We start from the raw sequence: 15741 nt of genomic DNA on the forward strand, positions 1-15741 counted from the left end.
TTGCTCATGGAGAACAACACGGGTTCTCCAAAGCAAGGGTGTTTACGTACTTTAGCAAGGTACTTTATGGAAACCCTTGAAGCCAGGTGGTGATACATGCCTGTAATCTCAGGATCTGGTAGGTGTAGGATCAGAAGTTCAAGGCCAGCCTTGGATACATAGTGAATCTGAGGCCAGCTTGGGTTACATGAGACCCAAGAAGAGGAAAAGGAAGGAGAGGGGCACTCTGAAGTTGGGCAGGTATTCAGTTTTCTAAGCAGCCCATGAGAACTTGCTCTTCTAACTTCCTGCAGGGGTCGCTGCTGCCTTAGGCTGGGGCTGCCGCCTCTGGTCTCAGCCAGTTTCTTCTAAGAAAACTGGCGGTCTTTGCCTGGGCAAAGGCTGAGTACACACACCCTGGACCTGTTTTCAGCCAAGGGGGCTAAGGGATGGCAGAGCTTAGCCAATGGCATTTGGTGGGGGTGGTAGAGTGGGCACTGTTTTTTTTTTTTCTGTTTCTGGGTCACAAGTTTATTAAAATAAAAGAAAGTGTGGGTAAATGCTGCCATCTGTGCTGCCCCCCAACACACACACACACACACACACACACACACACACACACACACACACACACCCCGGGTCCCAGACTAGACAGAGGGATTGAAACTGTTTTACAGACAACTCCTAGGACAAGGACTTCACTGAAAACCTAGCTCACATACGCAATGCCTGCAGATTGCTGCAACTCGCTCCTCAGCATCTCTGCTCAGGATGGAGGGGTGGGCTGCTGAGGGAGGTGGAGGTGAAGACCCCTGAGTCTGCTCTGGGATGAGGAGGCCCCCTAAGCCTGAGTCCCGCTGTGGGGCTCTGAGCCAAGAGCCCCCGTGAGCAGTGGCCTCCGAAGGGCAGCGGTGATTTTTTTCACATAAATATATCGCACTTAAATGAATTTAGACAGCATGACATCAGAGAGTAATTAAATTGGTTTGGGTTGGAATTCCGTTTCCAATTCCTGAGTTCAGGTTTGTAAAAGATTTTTCGGAGCACCTGCAGGTTTGTGTGTGTGTGTGTGTGTGTGTGTGTGTGTGTGTGTAAGTATTTTCACTGGAAAGGATTCAAAATTAGAGGGAAAAAAAAAACTGGAGCGCAAGGCAGCATTACGCCATTCTTCCTTCTTGGAAAAATCCCTCAGCCTTATACAAGCCTCCTTCAAGCCCTCAGTCAGTTGTGCGGGAGAAAGGGGGCGGTCGGCTTTCTCCTTTCAAGAACGAGTTATTTTCAGCTGCTGACTGGAGACGGTGCACGTCTGGATACGGGAGCATTTCCACTATGGGACTGGATACAGACACACGCCCGGCGGACTTCAAGACGCTCAGACTGAGGAGAAAGCCCTGCCTGCTGCTGCTACTGCTGCTGCCGCCGCCGCTGCTCCAGAAGACCCACTCCTTCCGTGTTTTTTCCTGCCAAGCCAGAGACACCTTCGCTGCCTTTCTCTGTGGTGTCAGTCAGCGGTTGGCCAGAGGATGAGACTCCCCAAACTCCTTACTTTTTTGCTTTGGCACCTGGCTTGGCTGGACCTGGAATTGATCTGCACTGTGTTGGGTGCCCCCGACTTAGGCCAGAGACCCCCAGGGGCCAGGCCAGGGTTGGCCAAAGCAGAGGCCAAGGAGAGGCCACCCTTGGCCCGGAACATCTTTAGGCCAGGGGGTCACAGCTATGGTGGGGGGGCCACCAATGCCAGGGCAAAGGGAAGCTCTGGGCAGACACAGGCCAAGAAGGATGAGCCCAGAAAAATGCCCCCCAGATCAGGTGTGCCTGAAACCAAGTCAGGACCCCCTCCCCAGACTAGGCAGCCTGCAGCACGGACTGTAACCCCAAAAGGACAGCTTCCTGGGGGCAAAGCATCTTCAAAAACAGGATCTGCCCCCAGCTCCTTCCTGCTGAAGAAGACCAGGGAGCCTGGGACCCCTCGAGAGCCCAAGGAGCCGTTCCGCCCACCCCCCATCACACCCCATGAATACATGCTCTCGCTGTACAGGACGCTGTCCGATGCTGACAGAAAGGGACGCAACAGCAGCGTGAAGTTGGAGGCTGGCCTGGCCAACACCATCACCAGCTTTATTGACAAAGGGCAAGGTGAGGGGGTGGGGTGGCAGGGAGGGGCATTTGTACAGACCCAGGACCTCCAAAGTCCTGGAGTGTGCAGGTGGGGTCAGTGTGTAGCTCCAGCCTAGGGTGGGAGTCTGGAGTTTATACAAGTGCGGTACTAGGAGCACCTAGGGATCACCATGCCCAGCTTCCGCAAGGTGCAGAATAGGCACGAGAGTACAGAGAGGAGCCAAGAGCTGCAGCTGGACACTAGACGCCAAGATCCACTCTTGATTACTGGGCTCACACTTTGGTGTGGGTTGCAACCCTAAAGTTTTTATGCCCCAGATTTTCCTCAGATAGCAAAGAGAAAGCAACTTTAGGTCCCTGTGGGTCTTCAACTTTACCCTCAGAGAGGGGGCAAAGGGTAGGATATGTGAAGACCCAAAGCGTGTCTATCATCTTGGAGTAGCAGCTGACCTAGGGACTAACTCACACTGTGACCCTAGAAGTCCCTTCTTCTCTGGGGACTGTTTTCCTGTATGTCTACTGCACGGGCATCGGCTTGGGTGATGTCCGAGCCCTGTGAATGCAAACGCCTCGCGTCTTATCCTAATATGCGGCGTTCATCAGTAACCTGGGAGAACACTTGTCTTCCTTGCTTCTCTGGAGGTCTGCCCACCTAGTGTTATGGGCTCAAGGCTTCCTCTCAACTTGCTGTGTGTTCTCAGCAAATCCCTTCCCTTCGTAGAGCCTCAGGTTCGCACAGTGCAGAGCTAGCTGGGCCGCTGGCAGTTAGTGAGGTGCCTTGCAGTTCAGAGGCTCTGGTTCTGAGTCCTGGGACTTTGGCTGGCAGGGTGGGGGAGGGGCTAGAGAGTGGGAGAGGCTCCTCATTAGAGCTGGTCTGTAGGGGAATGACAGGGGGTGGGGGAGGTACAGAGGCAGCAGGTCTGGCAGAGGTGGGGGAGGTGGCCTGGCGGCCTGCCCAGCCAGGGAAAGCTGTGACCCCTCTAGGGCTCATAAAATAAGTCCTTATGTCCCCCCCCCAGCACTAAGGGGGTTTGGGGAGGGGGAGATGGAGAGTTTAAAGGCCTAATTAGTTACTTTCTAGAGCAATATTTGAATATTCCCTAATGGCATATTGGCATTTAGGAAGGAGGGCATGCTGATTCAGAGATACCACTGAGTTTCACACACACACACACCACACACACACACACACACACACACACACACAGAGAAAGAGAGAGAGAAAGAAAGAGAGAGAGACAGAGAGACAGAGAGAGCCTGGTAAATGAATCACATACATGCATACACATATATAACATCATTTTTCAAGTATTCATAGAAACCTGACTGTACTTACTTATGCCAATAGCATACGTATTACCTTATACTCACTCATGAGCCCAATTGCACACACACACACATGCACACACACACTGGAACACTCATGCACACAAAATTGTTAGACTGGGAACTAGGGAAGTTGAGTTTCAGATTGGCCTTGCTATTAATTTGCTGTGTTACCTACATCAGTTTACTCCCCAGCTCTGTGCCTCGCCCACCCGTACAAGAACGCTAAGACCCTTAGGTTGGAAGAAGCTCAGAGTGTTGAAGTTCTAGGCTACAGTTCTCTTTCCATGTCCCCCTAACCAGATGACACTGAATGAGTCCCCTCATTTACTCGGCGCTTCCGGCTCCTCCTCTGGAAGAGGAGCATGCACATGCTACCTGTCTTCCAAGTGGGAGATCATCACGCTGGCTCGTGGATGGGGTGGGCACTGGGAGAAGGCAGTTCTAGGCTATGACTCTAATATATATCATCAGCACGCAGCAGGGACACTCAGATCACACAAAGCGCCACACCTACCTCCATTTGGAAAAGGGCTCTTGGTGATTTGGGTGTTGGCTTTGGCCATAGTGGGGAAGAGGTTAAAGAAATCTCTTTTGAGTGGGAGAGAGTTAGGTCCTCCCTGGAGGCCCAGAGGTGGCAGGCTGTCTAGGGAAGTGACAGACATTGACTGATGGCTGTTTTCTCCAGATGATCGAGGCCCTGTGGTCAGGAAGCAGAGGTACGTGTTTGACATCAGTGCTCTGGAGAAGGATGGGCTGTTGGGGGCTGAACTGCGGATCTTACGGAAGAAGCCCTTGGACATGGCCAAGCCAGCGGTCCCCAGTAGAGGGCGGGCTGCCCAGCTGAAGCTGTCCAGCTGCCCCAGCGGCCGGCAGCCGGCAGCCTTGCTGGATGTGCGCTCCGTGCCAGGCCTGGATGGGTCTGGCTGGGAGGTGTTCGACATCTGGAAACTCTTCCGAAATTTTAAGAACTCAGCACAGCTGTGCCTGGAGCTGGAGGCCTGGGAACGGGGCCGGGCTGTGGACCTCCGTGGCCTGGGCTTTGAACGCGCTGCCCGACAGGTCCACGAGAAGGCCCTGTTCCTGGTATTTGGTCGTACGAAGAAACGGGACCTGTTCTTTAACGAGATTAAGGCCCGTTCTGGCCAGGATGACAAGACTGTGTATGAATACCTGTTTAGCCAGCGGCGGAAACGGCGGGCCCCACTGGCCAACCGCCAGGGCAAACGACCCAGCAAGAACCTCAAGGCTCGTTGCAGTCGCAAGGCTTTGCATGTCAACTTCAAGGACATGGGCTGGGACGACTGGATCATTGCGCCCCTTGAGTATGAGGCCTTCCATTGCGAAGGACTGTGTGAATTCCCCTTGCGCTCCCACTTGGAGCCCACAAACCACGCGGTCATCCAGACCCTCATGAATTCCATGGACCCCGAGTCCACACCACCCACCTGTTGTGTGCCCACACGGCTGAGTCCCATTAGCATCCTCTTCATTGACTCCGCCAACAACGTGGTGTATAAACAGTACGAGGACATGGTCGTAGAATCTTGTGGCTGCAGGTAGCAGCACTGGCCCTCTGTCTTACAGGGTGGCGCATCCAGAGAGAACCCCTCCACATGCCCCCAGAGTCACAGAGGGGTTGTGAAGCTGCAGCCGGAAGGGGATTTCAGCAGGCCTTCTCTCTGGGTGTGGTCTGGGCTAACGAGTCCCCCACCTGAGGATTCCTGCCCTTCTGCTCCTCTGACAGGCAGCGACGGGGCCCAAAGAACAGACTGAGTGGGACTGAGACCCAGGAAATGAGGCTCGGTCTCCATCTCTCCTGCCTGGGCCTCCTCCGTCTCCAGACTCTCCAGAGGAGCTGGTGCTATCCTAAGCCCTTCATGGGACAGTCACAGTGCTATCCCCTCCTTGAGTCACTTTTGTGCCTGTGACTTTCTACCCTTAGGGCAGAGGAGATGCTCACTGTCCGGGCTGGTCGAGCAGGGGACATGGGTAGGGATGAAGTGTAGGGGCAAAGAGTATGAGCCTATTAGACTGTTAGACTGAAATGTACATTGATGAGATAAAAAGCTGAATCCTCATTCCTAACGTGTGGCAGATTTCTTGTTTACTCCAGGGGACCCAGACCCCTTAAAGAGTCGCTGACTCTGAGCGGGAAGGTAGGTTGCCTCAGGTAAAAACTGTTTCTCTGGCTTGGACCCCACCCCCACGCCTGGGAACTGAAGCAGATCGGGGCAGATCGGGGCAGAGAGTACAGCTGGTCAGGGCCAGTGCTCACCTCTTACCCCATTCCTGATCCTTCCAAAGGCCTATTGGTTCCCAGCTCCTTCCGTTCCATTGGGGCCTAGCAGAAAACAAGAGTTTTACATTCCTTAGTTAGTTCGCTGTCTCCAGAATGAAGCCTTAGGAGAGGGAAGGAGCTTGATTACCTTTAAATTCATCTCTACCTCGTTCACCAGCACCTGCCCAGTCCAGGCTCCCTCTGCTTCCAGAATCACGGAGTTGACTGAGCCTCAATTTATTCCCCTGCCCGCCAAGGGTCTCCTCCTCTCTATGGCGGCATCTCCTTTCTGCCTTTGACCATTGTTCTGGCATGGTCTGGCATGGTCTGGCTTGGGACCCCACTGCTGCTCTCTTGCTCTGTGTGACAGACTGCAGCACTCCGCTGTTCCCGCAGCTCCTCCCTGTACATTCTACAAGCACATAATTGCACACGAATCACCCACCTCCCTGCTGACCTCAGACAGACAATGCCAGGCCCAGCCCCACAGTGCTTCTTGCTTGGAACTTGGCCCACAGTAAATGCTCACTTCCTTCCCTTTGCTAGAATCTTTGGGGAGGTATGGGATGTGAACTTTCAGAGAGGACAGTCCGCTGGTAGGGAAACTGAGGCACCTGGATCCCAGAGTGGAGGGCCCAAGGCCAGATTCTACCTGGCTACAGAGAGACACAAGAGCCAGGAGACTCTGGTTCCCACCCAGAGGGCCTCAGAATTTTCCCCACCTCTCTCCAGCTGGGGCTTTGATTCCCAGGGCTGCCAGCCAAAGCTGTCTCAAGAGTAGCGATCCCTGCCCAACAATGGGCAGGTCTTGTGTCCTTTCCCTTTGGGTTGTCAGGACCTGAAGCAAGAGCCCAGTGCAGGGGGCAGCCTTCGTTTGAGCTGCCTCCTTGGTTTGGAGGCCATTACCTGTCCCAGAGGGGCCAGACTGAGTCTGGAACTGAGTTCTCTCTGGCTTGGCTTCGTTGTGCTTGGCTAGTAGTGAGCCCAGGAGCTCTGGAAGTAAACAAAAGAGCTGCCACAGCAGACAGAGGCCTGGTGTGTGAGAGGAGAACGAGCCCAGAGGAAGGTGCCAGTGAGGCCAAGGAGACAGCAGTGGATACAGAGAGAGCAGTGTAGGAGCAAGGTGGCTCGAACCCACAGGCAGAGAGACAGCACGAAGGGGTCACGGGTGGCACTGGCCGCTCTCAAGTACTTATTTCCTGGGTTGTGTGTCTTTTGTTTCTTAAAAAGTTCTCCGTGCCTTGGTGCCAGAGGAGGGTAACCCGACTCACAGAGCTCTTCCTGTTGAAGGACTCGGCTTTGAGTGAATGGTCATAGTGCTGGCTGGACACCCCTGAAGCTTTCTTTCTCACCCCAGCCTACCCTGGAGCTCTTTTTCTCAAAGGAACAATCCAGACTTTGTGGCCCCTACATTCAGCTCTAGGGATCTAGGAGTGGCAAGAGACCTTCCATCTCCACCTTCAGATCAGGGCAATGGCCTCTTTGGAGAGCTCTACTCCACAGCACCACACTACCCACAGCCATGGGAAGCTGCATTCCTATGTACTGCATTCTTGCTCAAAGAGTAGAGAACTTTCTGGGCTCAGGTGATGACTCATTGATAAAAGTACTTACCATACAGTGTGAGGACCTGCATTTTGATTCCCAGCACCCACATAAAAATCAGACAACAGCAGTACCGTAATCCCAGTGTGGCATTGGCCACCCCAAGTATTTATTCCCCGGGTTGTAATCCCACTGCTTGAGAGGCAGAGATAGCAGATCCCTGGAGCATGCTGGCCAGCCAGCCTAGCCAAATCTTTGAGCTCCAGGTTCAGTGTGGGAGACCCTATCTCAAAACACAAGGTAGAGAGCGGTTGAGGAAGACACCTGACATCAACCCGTGGCCTCTACAGGAATACACATAACACACATGCACACACACACATACATGTGTACTTGGATGCTCATATGCACACAAAGACATACCCCCCTCCCCGCCGCCACACAAACAACATAGGGCTTCTGTTCTACTCCATAGTCCCCTAGCTCTGAAGGGTTCAAAAACCTGTGTAGTTTCAAACTTCAGTTTTGTCTTCTGTCAGTTAAAGGCCTTGGGGGCTGCAGAAAGGGCTCAGCAGTTTGAAGTGCTTGCTGTCCTTGCTGAGGACCCGAGTTCAGTTCCCAGCACCCACATCAGGTGGTAACAAGCACCTGTGATTCCGGCTCCAGGGGATGTGAGGCCTCTTCTGGCCTCTGTGGCTGATGATGCATGTAATGAGTGTGCATGCACACGCACATGCATACAAACAAAAGTACATCTTAAGAAAAAGTTACAGGCTTTGAACAAGACGTGGGTACTGCCATGTGGCCAGGCTGCCCCATGACTCACTATGTATCCGAGGCTGGTCCTTAGCCTTCTGAGATTGCAGGTTTGACTTGGGTCCTCATTTGAGAAAGGAGAGAAGTAAATGGCAAAAAGAGGGACATGAAATAGAAAGGGAGGTGGTAAACATCATATTGATTAGGTGATTCACGAAGCGAGCTGCGAGAACATGAAAGACACCCAACCTAGTAGAGATGGCACTCAGTAAGCACTAGCTGCTGTCTTTATTGTCACTTAGATTGTCCTAATAATAAGTAGTATGAGGACTAGGTGTGTGTGTAGTCCTCACAGTGTAACACTGGCTGTCCTGGAACTCTCGATGTTGACCAGGCTGGCCTCGAACTCACAGAGACCCACCTGCCTCTCTGCCTCCCTAGTGCTGGGATTAAAGGTGTGTGCCACCACATCTAGCTTCTAAGAGGACCATTGACTTCTGGTCCCCCCCCCCCCAGAGGAGTGGCAGAGTGGCAACCACATGTTTCCTGCAGATCTCCTCATTCCTATACCCACTCTTCTGGGCCCCTGAGTCCACTGACCCCTGTCTTGGCTAGCAATGGAGTCACCTCCCTGGCTTGACTCCCTGGCCCCAAAACTATCTCTCCTTAGGGACACGCCATGCTGTTAGTTCCTTGGGAAAAATAGCGGAGCAGAGTTTAGGGCAGGAAACATGAGAGGCCCAGAGGGGGGGAAAGAAGGGAGGCTTCCAGCACTCTGCTCCTGATCGCTGGGCCCTTTCCACATCCTGTGTCCCAGGGTCACAACAGGAGGAACAGCTTCTCCAGGGCTGGGACATATAACCTTGGGAAGACTTACAGCTCTCATTCCGACTCAGCTGGCTCTCCTGATTTGAGCACACATGTAAGGAAGCACAGTAGGGCTGGGCTAGTCACACAAGTGGGAATCGGTGAGTTCCAGCCCTGGTTCTCCCACTTTCCAGCTAAGTGGTCCAGGCTAAGTTAGTTAACCTCTCCAAGCCCCAGTTTCCTTGACTGTAAAACAATGGACAATATAAAAGTTATAAATCTGGGGCTTGAGAGATGAGTCAGTTGTTAAAAGCACTTGCTGTTCCTGTAGAAGGCCTATGTTTGCTTCCCTGTATCCACACAGCAGCTCACAATCACCTGTAACTCCAGGTCCAGAGGAGCCAGCATCCTTTCTGGTCTCTGTGGGCACCATCCATTCATGTGCCACACATACCTACACACAGGGAAACACTCAGAAACATGAAATAAAACATATAAATCATTAGGTAGTGGTGGTGTATGCCTTTAGTCCTAGCACTTGGAAGGCAGAGGCAGGCAGATCTTCGTGAATTTGAGGCCAGCCTAATTTACAAAGTGAGTTCCAGGACAGCTAGGACTGTTGCACAGAAAAATTCTATCTTGAAAAACCAATATATAAATGTAAAGGTCTTGAAAAATTATAAACCCTTAGATTCAGAATATGAGGGTACTTAGCAATTTCATCAATGAATGACTTTTTGATCTAGTCATTAATTCGTTGATTAATGAACAGTTGCCGAAAGTCTAATCAGGCACAGACGCTGTACTGATTGTTAGGATAATGATAGAAGTATTGCATGTGTTTACCAAAGGCTTGCCATGTGCCAGGTTCTTGTACTTAACTCTTTATGGGAAGTTTCATACTTATAATGTTCTTAAGGTTCATGCATGAGTGAAAAAGAAAACAAAGAACCTAAATCATGTTGGGATAAGGAAGGCTTGAAGAGAGTAGATGAAATAGAAAAGTAAGAAAAGCTCTATCCAATTAAATCCACGATCCCAACTCCATCAGTAAGTATGGGATATGAAAAACGTGGTTTCACCAACTTCAGATGGGAAGAACACGACGTTGTAGGTGGCTGTGAAGGCTATGGAATTGATGGAATGTAATATGGCTGCCAGAATGCTATAACAAGGATGATATAAGAGCTTCAGGACTGGGACAGTTCATAGTTCAGAGGTATACTGGCTTGTCTAGCATGTGCAAGACTCTGGGATTGTAACCTAACCCTGCAAGAAAAGGAAAAAATAAAAGTGGACAAAAAAGTGCTCATTATATATTATATGTCACTATACCTGGTTTTGTTTTAGAGACCTTTGAGGTTTTGTTTTGTTTTGTTTTATTGATTTTTGAGCTCTACATTTTTCTCTGCTCCCCTCCCTGCCTCTTTCCCTCCCTGTTCAACCCTCCCCCAAGATCCCCATGCTCCCAATTTACTCAGGAGATCTTGTCTTTTTCTACTTTCTACTTCCCTAGCAGATTAGATCTATGTAAGTCTCTCTTAGTGTCCGCATTGTTGTAGGCTGGTTTTCTTTTTTTTTCGAGACAGGGTTTCTATGTGGCTTTGGAGCCTGTCCTGGAACTAGCTCTGTAGACCAGGTTGGTCTCGAACTCACAGAGATCCACCTGCCTCTGCCTCCCAAGTGCTGGGATTAAAGGTGTGCGCCACCATCACCCGGCTATAGGCTGGTTTTCTTTGCTTTATGTTTAAAAACCACCTATGAGTGAGTACATGTGATAATTGTCTTTCTGTGTCTGGGATACCTCACTCAAAGTAATGTTTTCTAGCTCCATCCATTTTCCTGCAAAATTCAAGCTGTCGTTATTTTTTTCTGCTGTGTAGTACTCCATTGTGTAAATATACCACATTTTCCTTATCCATTCTTTGGTGGAGGGGCATTTAGGTTGTATCCAGGTTCTGTCTATGACAAACAAAGCTGCTATGAACATAGTTGAGCACAAGTCCTTGTGGCACGATTGAACATCCTTTGGATATATACCCAACAGTGGTATTACTGGGTCTTGAGGAAGGTTGTTTCCTAATTTTCTGAGAAATCACCACACTGACATTCAAAGGGGTTGTACAAAGTTGCATTCCCACTGGCAATGCAGGAGTGTTCCCTTTTCCCCACAACCTCTCCAGCATAAGTTGTCATCAGTGTTTTTGATCTTGGTCATTCTTACAGGTGTTAAGATGGACTCTCAGAGTTTTTTTTTTTTTTTTTGATTTGCATTTCTCTGGCAACTAAGGATGTTGAACATTTCCTTAAGTGTCTTTCAGCCATTTTAGATTCCTCTGTTGAGAGTTCTCTGTTTAGGTCTGTACTCTATTTTTTTTATTGGATTATGTGATCTTTTGGTGTCCAATTTCTTGAGTTCTTTGTATATTTTGGAGATCAGACCTCTGATGTGGGGTTAGTGAAGATCTTTTCCTATTCTGTAGGCTGTTGTTTTGTCTTGTTGACCGTGTCCTTTGCTTTACAGAGCTTTTCAGTTTCAGGAGGTCCCATTTATTAATTGTTTCTCTCACTGTCTGTGCTGCTGGGGTTATATTTAGGAAGTGGTTCTCCATGCCAATGTGTTCAAGTGTACTTCCCACTTTCTCTTCTATGAGGTTCAGTGTGACTGGCTTTATGTTGAGGTCTTTGATCCATTTGGACTTGAGTTTTGTGCATGGTGATAAATATGGGTCTGTTTTCATTCTTCTGCATGTTGATATCCACTTATGCCAGTACCACTTGTTAAATATGCTTTCTTTTTTTCCATTTGATATTTTTTGCTTCCTTGTCAAAAATCAGGTGTTCGAAGATGTGTGGATTGATATCCGGGTCTTCTATTTGGTTCCATTGGTCCTCTTGTCTGTTCTAATGCCAATACCAGGCTGTTTTCAGTACTTTAGCTCTGTAGTAGAGTTTGAAGTCAGGGATTGTGATACTTCTAGAAGTTCTGTTATTGTACAGGATTGTTTTAGCTATCCTGAGTTTTTTGCTTTTCCATATGAAGTTGAGTACCATTCTTTTGAGGTCTGTGAAGAATTTTGCTGGGATTTTGATGGGCATTGTGTTGAATCTGTAAGACTTTTGTTGTAGGAGAGGATGCTTGTTTGTTTCTCAGTCACCCAGACTTCCAAAATACAGATACTGTATTATTTAAATCACTGCTTGGCCTATTAGCTCTATCTTCTTATTAGCTAGCTGTTACATATTAATTTAACCCATTTCCATTATATTATATTTTAGCACAAGGCTCGTGGCCTACTGGCAAGGTTCTGGCATTCTGTTTCTGGCGGCAACTCCATGGCTTCTCCTCACTCTGCCTTCCTTCTCCCAGCATTCAGTTTAGTTTTCCCCACCTATCTGTACTCTGTCCTATCAGGCCAAGCTAGTTTCTTTATTCATTAACCAATAAAAGCAATACATATACAGAAGGATCTCCCACACCATTTCCCCTTTTCTGTTTAAATAAAAAAGGTTTTTACTTTAACATAGTAAAATTATATATAGCAAAACAGGTATCAAGCAAGAATTACAGTTGTAATATTTATATCTACTTTATCTTTTATCATAACTAAGGAAAACTGGTACATTTTCTAAGAGAAAAAATATATCTATACATACAGAAGACCTGGAAGAATGGCCTGTGTAAGGTGGCTGGGGAGTTAGCACAGACCTGAGTTTGGACTTAAGCATCCATGTGAAAACCAATCATACACAGTCTCCACTGGAGCATTTTAGCCAGCCTGTCTAGCCAAATTAGCAACCTTCAGGTTCAGGGCTGGAGAGATGGCTCAGAGGTTAAGAGCATTGATTATTCTTCCGGAGGTCCTGAGTTTAATTCTCAGCAACGATATGGTGGTTCACAACCATCTGTAATGAGATTTGATACCTTCTTCTGGCTTGCAGATAAACATGCATACAAACGATTACATACATAATAAATAAATGAATCTAAGAAAAAGAGAGAGAGAGACTTGGTGATGGCGCATACCTTTAATCCCAGCACCAGGGAGGCAATGGCAGAAGGAGCTCTGTGAGTTTGAGAACAGCCTGGTTTACATAGACAATTCTAGAAGAGTCAGGGCTACACAGAGAGACCCTGACTCAAAAAACAAATGAACAAAAAAATATAGTGAGGCCAGTATGATAGTTTAGTGCATATAAAGCATTTACTGTACAGTCCTGGGAGATCAAATTATAGTTAAACCTGAAATGGTCTCAGCAAGAATACACGATGGATTGCAGGGAGTGGTGGCTTGGGCCTTTACTCCCAACACTTGGGAGGTAGAGGTAGGCATATCTCTGTGTGCTGCAGGCCAGTTTGGTCTACAAAGTGAGTTCCAGGACAGCGAGGGCTGTCACACAGAGAAACCCTGTCTCAAAAAACAAAAAGACTGACAACAAGATGGAGGAAACTTTGCTTTGTATTGCCCTGTCATAAGCTTAATTTAGTCATTCTGAATGCAAACATTTAAAAACAAACTTAATAAATATACGGAATTTTGCCAGATGTGGAGGCAGTCGGGAGGCAGGGGTAGTTGGTTCTCAGTGAGTTCCAGGCTTGCCACAGCTACATATTGAGACCTGCTCCAAAAACCAAGGCAAATTTGTGGGCTGGGCACAGTGTCCGTAGCCTGTAATCCTAGCACTTGGGAGGCAGAGGCAGGGGAGGGTCAGGACTTCAAGGCCAGCCTCCGGTATGGAGAGCCTGAGGTCAGCCCGGGCTACAAGAAATTTTGTTTAAAAGAAAAAAAAAGTATCATCCTGGATCCCATTTTATATGTCACTTCCTCAGATAGGCTTTTCCTGGCGAAGTTCGCCAAGTAGTTGCACGTATTATTGTTTTTACTAGCTATTTATCAGTTTTTATTTTTCTCAGGAGTTGCCTGGACAAACTTACCTGTACTTTCTCCAACCAGCTCATGAGAGCCACAGCATTACCAGGCACTGGTCGGTGTCCAGTACATACAGAACACTCAGTGGCTCTTTAGTGACTGGGTGGAGAGGAAGTGCTTGAACCGCTAGCTCTTGGCCTCCCGGTCTATTCATTTACTAATTCTGTCCCCACGCCCCAGACAGGATTTCTCTGAGTAGCCCTAATGAGGACCAGGCTGGCCCTGAACTCAAAAGATCCGCTTGCCTCTGCCTCCCGAGTGCTAAGATAAAAGGCATGGGCCACCACCGTCAGGCTATTCTTTCACTAATTCTTTCCTATCAATATTCAAAGACGCTCCTTTTAATTAGCCAACCACGAGCCCCAAGTCCCTCTTCCGCCTGGCGTCAGGTCTGGCAAGTGACAACCTCCTTTCCAGGCTTTCCAGGACTGTGTTCTTAGGTTCTCAGACTTCTGGGCTTTTTTTAAACTCCCGGGACACCCGCGGTCCTGTCCCCTGCAGCCCGGTCGTCTCCTGAGGGTGGCAGTCAGGGAAGGAAGGGCTGTCAAGGGGTTATCGAAGGGTGAATGGGATGTGGGGCCGGGGTCCAGGAGGCGGTGTGGGGGAAGAACTTGAACCCTTGTGACGCACAGCCGGGACATAAGACCCGCGAGGAGACGCGCGCCCTGGAACCCCATTCAGATCCACGGCGGGAAAACCGCGGAGGCGCAGTGCGACATCTACGCCTGCGCTGCGGACGCCCGACTACCTTTAGCAAGAGGGCAGCGTCCTGAGGGGGTGGTGACAACCGGGATTCCGGAAGCCCACTCTTCACCCGGAAATGATCGCGGGGGAACATGGCGTTGCTGGTGCGAGTCCTTGTGAGTGCAGGAATACTTTTCTATAGACGCTCGCGCGTCTCCAGGTTGGGATTGGAGAGGGCGGGGCGGGAGAGCAGGGGAGAAGTGGGGGAGCCTGTGCCACAACTCGGTTGCGTGGCCGCTTTTCCACAGTTTCCCATTCTTCTTTCCCTCATTTGGCCTTGGCTTCTCCGCTTTTTTTTTTTTTTAGAAGGTAGTGACCTCGGATCTTTATGCGATGAGGCTCACTCCCTGGGAGAAGAGCGCGGGGAGCACTTACTGGAGTCTCGGGAGACTGGGGGTTGTCTAGTCCACGCCTGTCACAATGTGACCTTGAGTATGAGATACTGGGGGTTCCAGGTCCACGTGAAAAATGACATGTGTCTCCTTGTAGTCTGTTGGGAGCTGCGGAACCCCCAAGATCCAGAACTTCTCGTAAACAACTTGTTTTCCCCTGATCTGTGTGCCCACAGTTGCTCTGAGCACGAGACCCTCAGGAGTTCCTGATGGCAGGGGAATGGTTTTTGGTGCGTTTGCCTGGGGCGTGGCTGTCCCTGTCTAAGCTGCCCCTGGACAAAATAAAGGGGGCATTCTTGGGGGCATTCCTGTTTCAAGGATTTTGGCATCAAGGATGACCTGTGTCTCTGTCTCTGTGAGTCTTTGTGTGTTTCAATCTCTAGCCCCTTGCCCGGTTCATGAACTGTATGACGGGCTTTTTTTTAGGTTTGTTTCAGAGACTTTAAATGAATTCTCGTATAGTGCAGTGGAATGCATAGTTATCAGAGCAAAAGCTTCAGGAGAAGCACTCGGGAGGCAGAGGCAGGCGGATCTCTGTGAGTTCGAGGCCAGCCTGGTCTACAAGAGCTAGTTCCAGGACAGGAACCAAAAGCTACAGAGAAACCCTGTCTCGAAAATCCAAAAAGAAAAAAATCTCTAGAGAGCAGATAGAGCTGTGCTCGTCAATGCCCTGAGATCTCAATCCAGTAGGGCCATGCCAGGAGAGAGCGTCCCTGTCCACCTTGGGCCTTGGCAACAGCAGAAGCCTCCATAAACTATCCAACCACAGAAGCCTCAGCCTCAGCCCCACCTATACCCAGAGCAACAATCACCGAAAAAGCCACACTACTTGCACCTAGAGGGCCCCTCTACACCTGGAGAA

The 15741-nt window shown here is 49.5% G+C and overlaps 2 protein-coding genes across 2 annotated transcripts in view; both read left to right on the plus strand.

The window, feature by feature from the left end:
* The first annotated feature begins 1220 nt into the window (after positions 1–1220).
* On the plus strand, positions 1221–5386 carry Gdf5 (growth differentiation factor 5). The gene is made up of 2 exons (XM_050150677.1): positions 1221–2115; positions 4112–5386. Exons 1-2 carry the CDS (start codon positions 1503–1505, stop codon positions 4984–4986), a joined length of 1488 nt encoding a protein of 495 aa, XP_050006634.1. The 5' UTR covers positions 1221–1502; the 3' UTR covers positions 4987–5386.
* A 9072-nt stretch (positions 5387–14458) lies between these two features.
* Positions 14459–15741, plus strand: part of Uqcc1 (ubiquinol-cytochrome c reductase complex assembly factor 1) — an 84922-nt gene continuing 83639 nt past the window's right edge. The window contains exon 1 of the mRNA XM_050150674.1: positions 14459–14603. Coding sequence (XP_050006631.1) covers positions 14580–14603 — 24 coding nt within the window. The 5' untranslated portion in view covers positions 14459–14579. The remainder of the gene's footprint in view (positions 14604–15741) is intronic.

Source organism: Alexandromys fortis, unplaced genomic scaffold (genome assembly GCF_014885135.2).
Source record: "Alexandromys fortis isolate MF-2015 unplaced genomic scaffold, M_Fortis_MF-2015_v1.1 scaffold_27, whole genome shotgun sequence".
Taxonomy (NCBI): domain Eukaryota; kingdom Metazoa; phylum Chordata; class Mammalia; order Rodentia; family Cricetidae; genus Alexandromys; species Alexandromys fortis.

Bases quoted from the DNA above. Each gene is read 5' to 3' on its own strand.
- Gdf5 (XM_050150677.1), top strand. From the start codon at position 1,503: ATGAGACTCCCCAAACTCCTTACTTTTTTGCTTTGGCACCTGGCTTGG. The intron at 2,116-4,111 runs GTGAGGGGGTGG...TGTTTTCTCCAG, and splicing joins CTTTATTGACAAAGGGCAAG to ATGATCGAGGCCCTGTGGTC.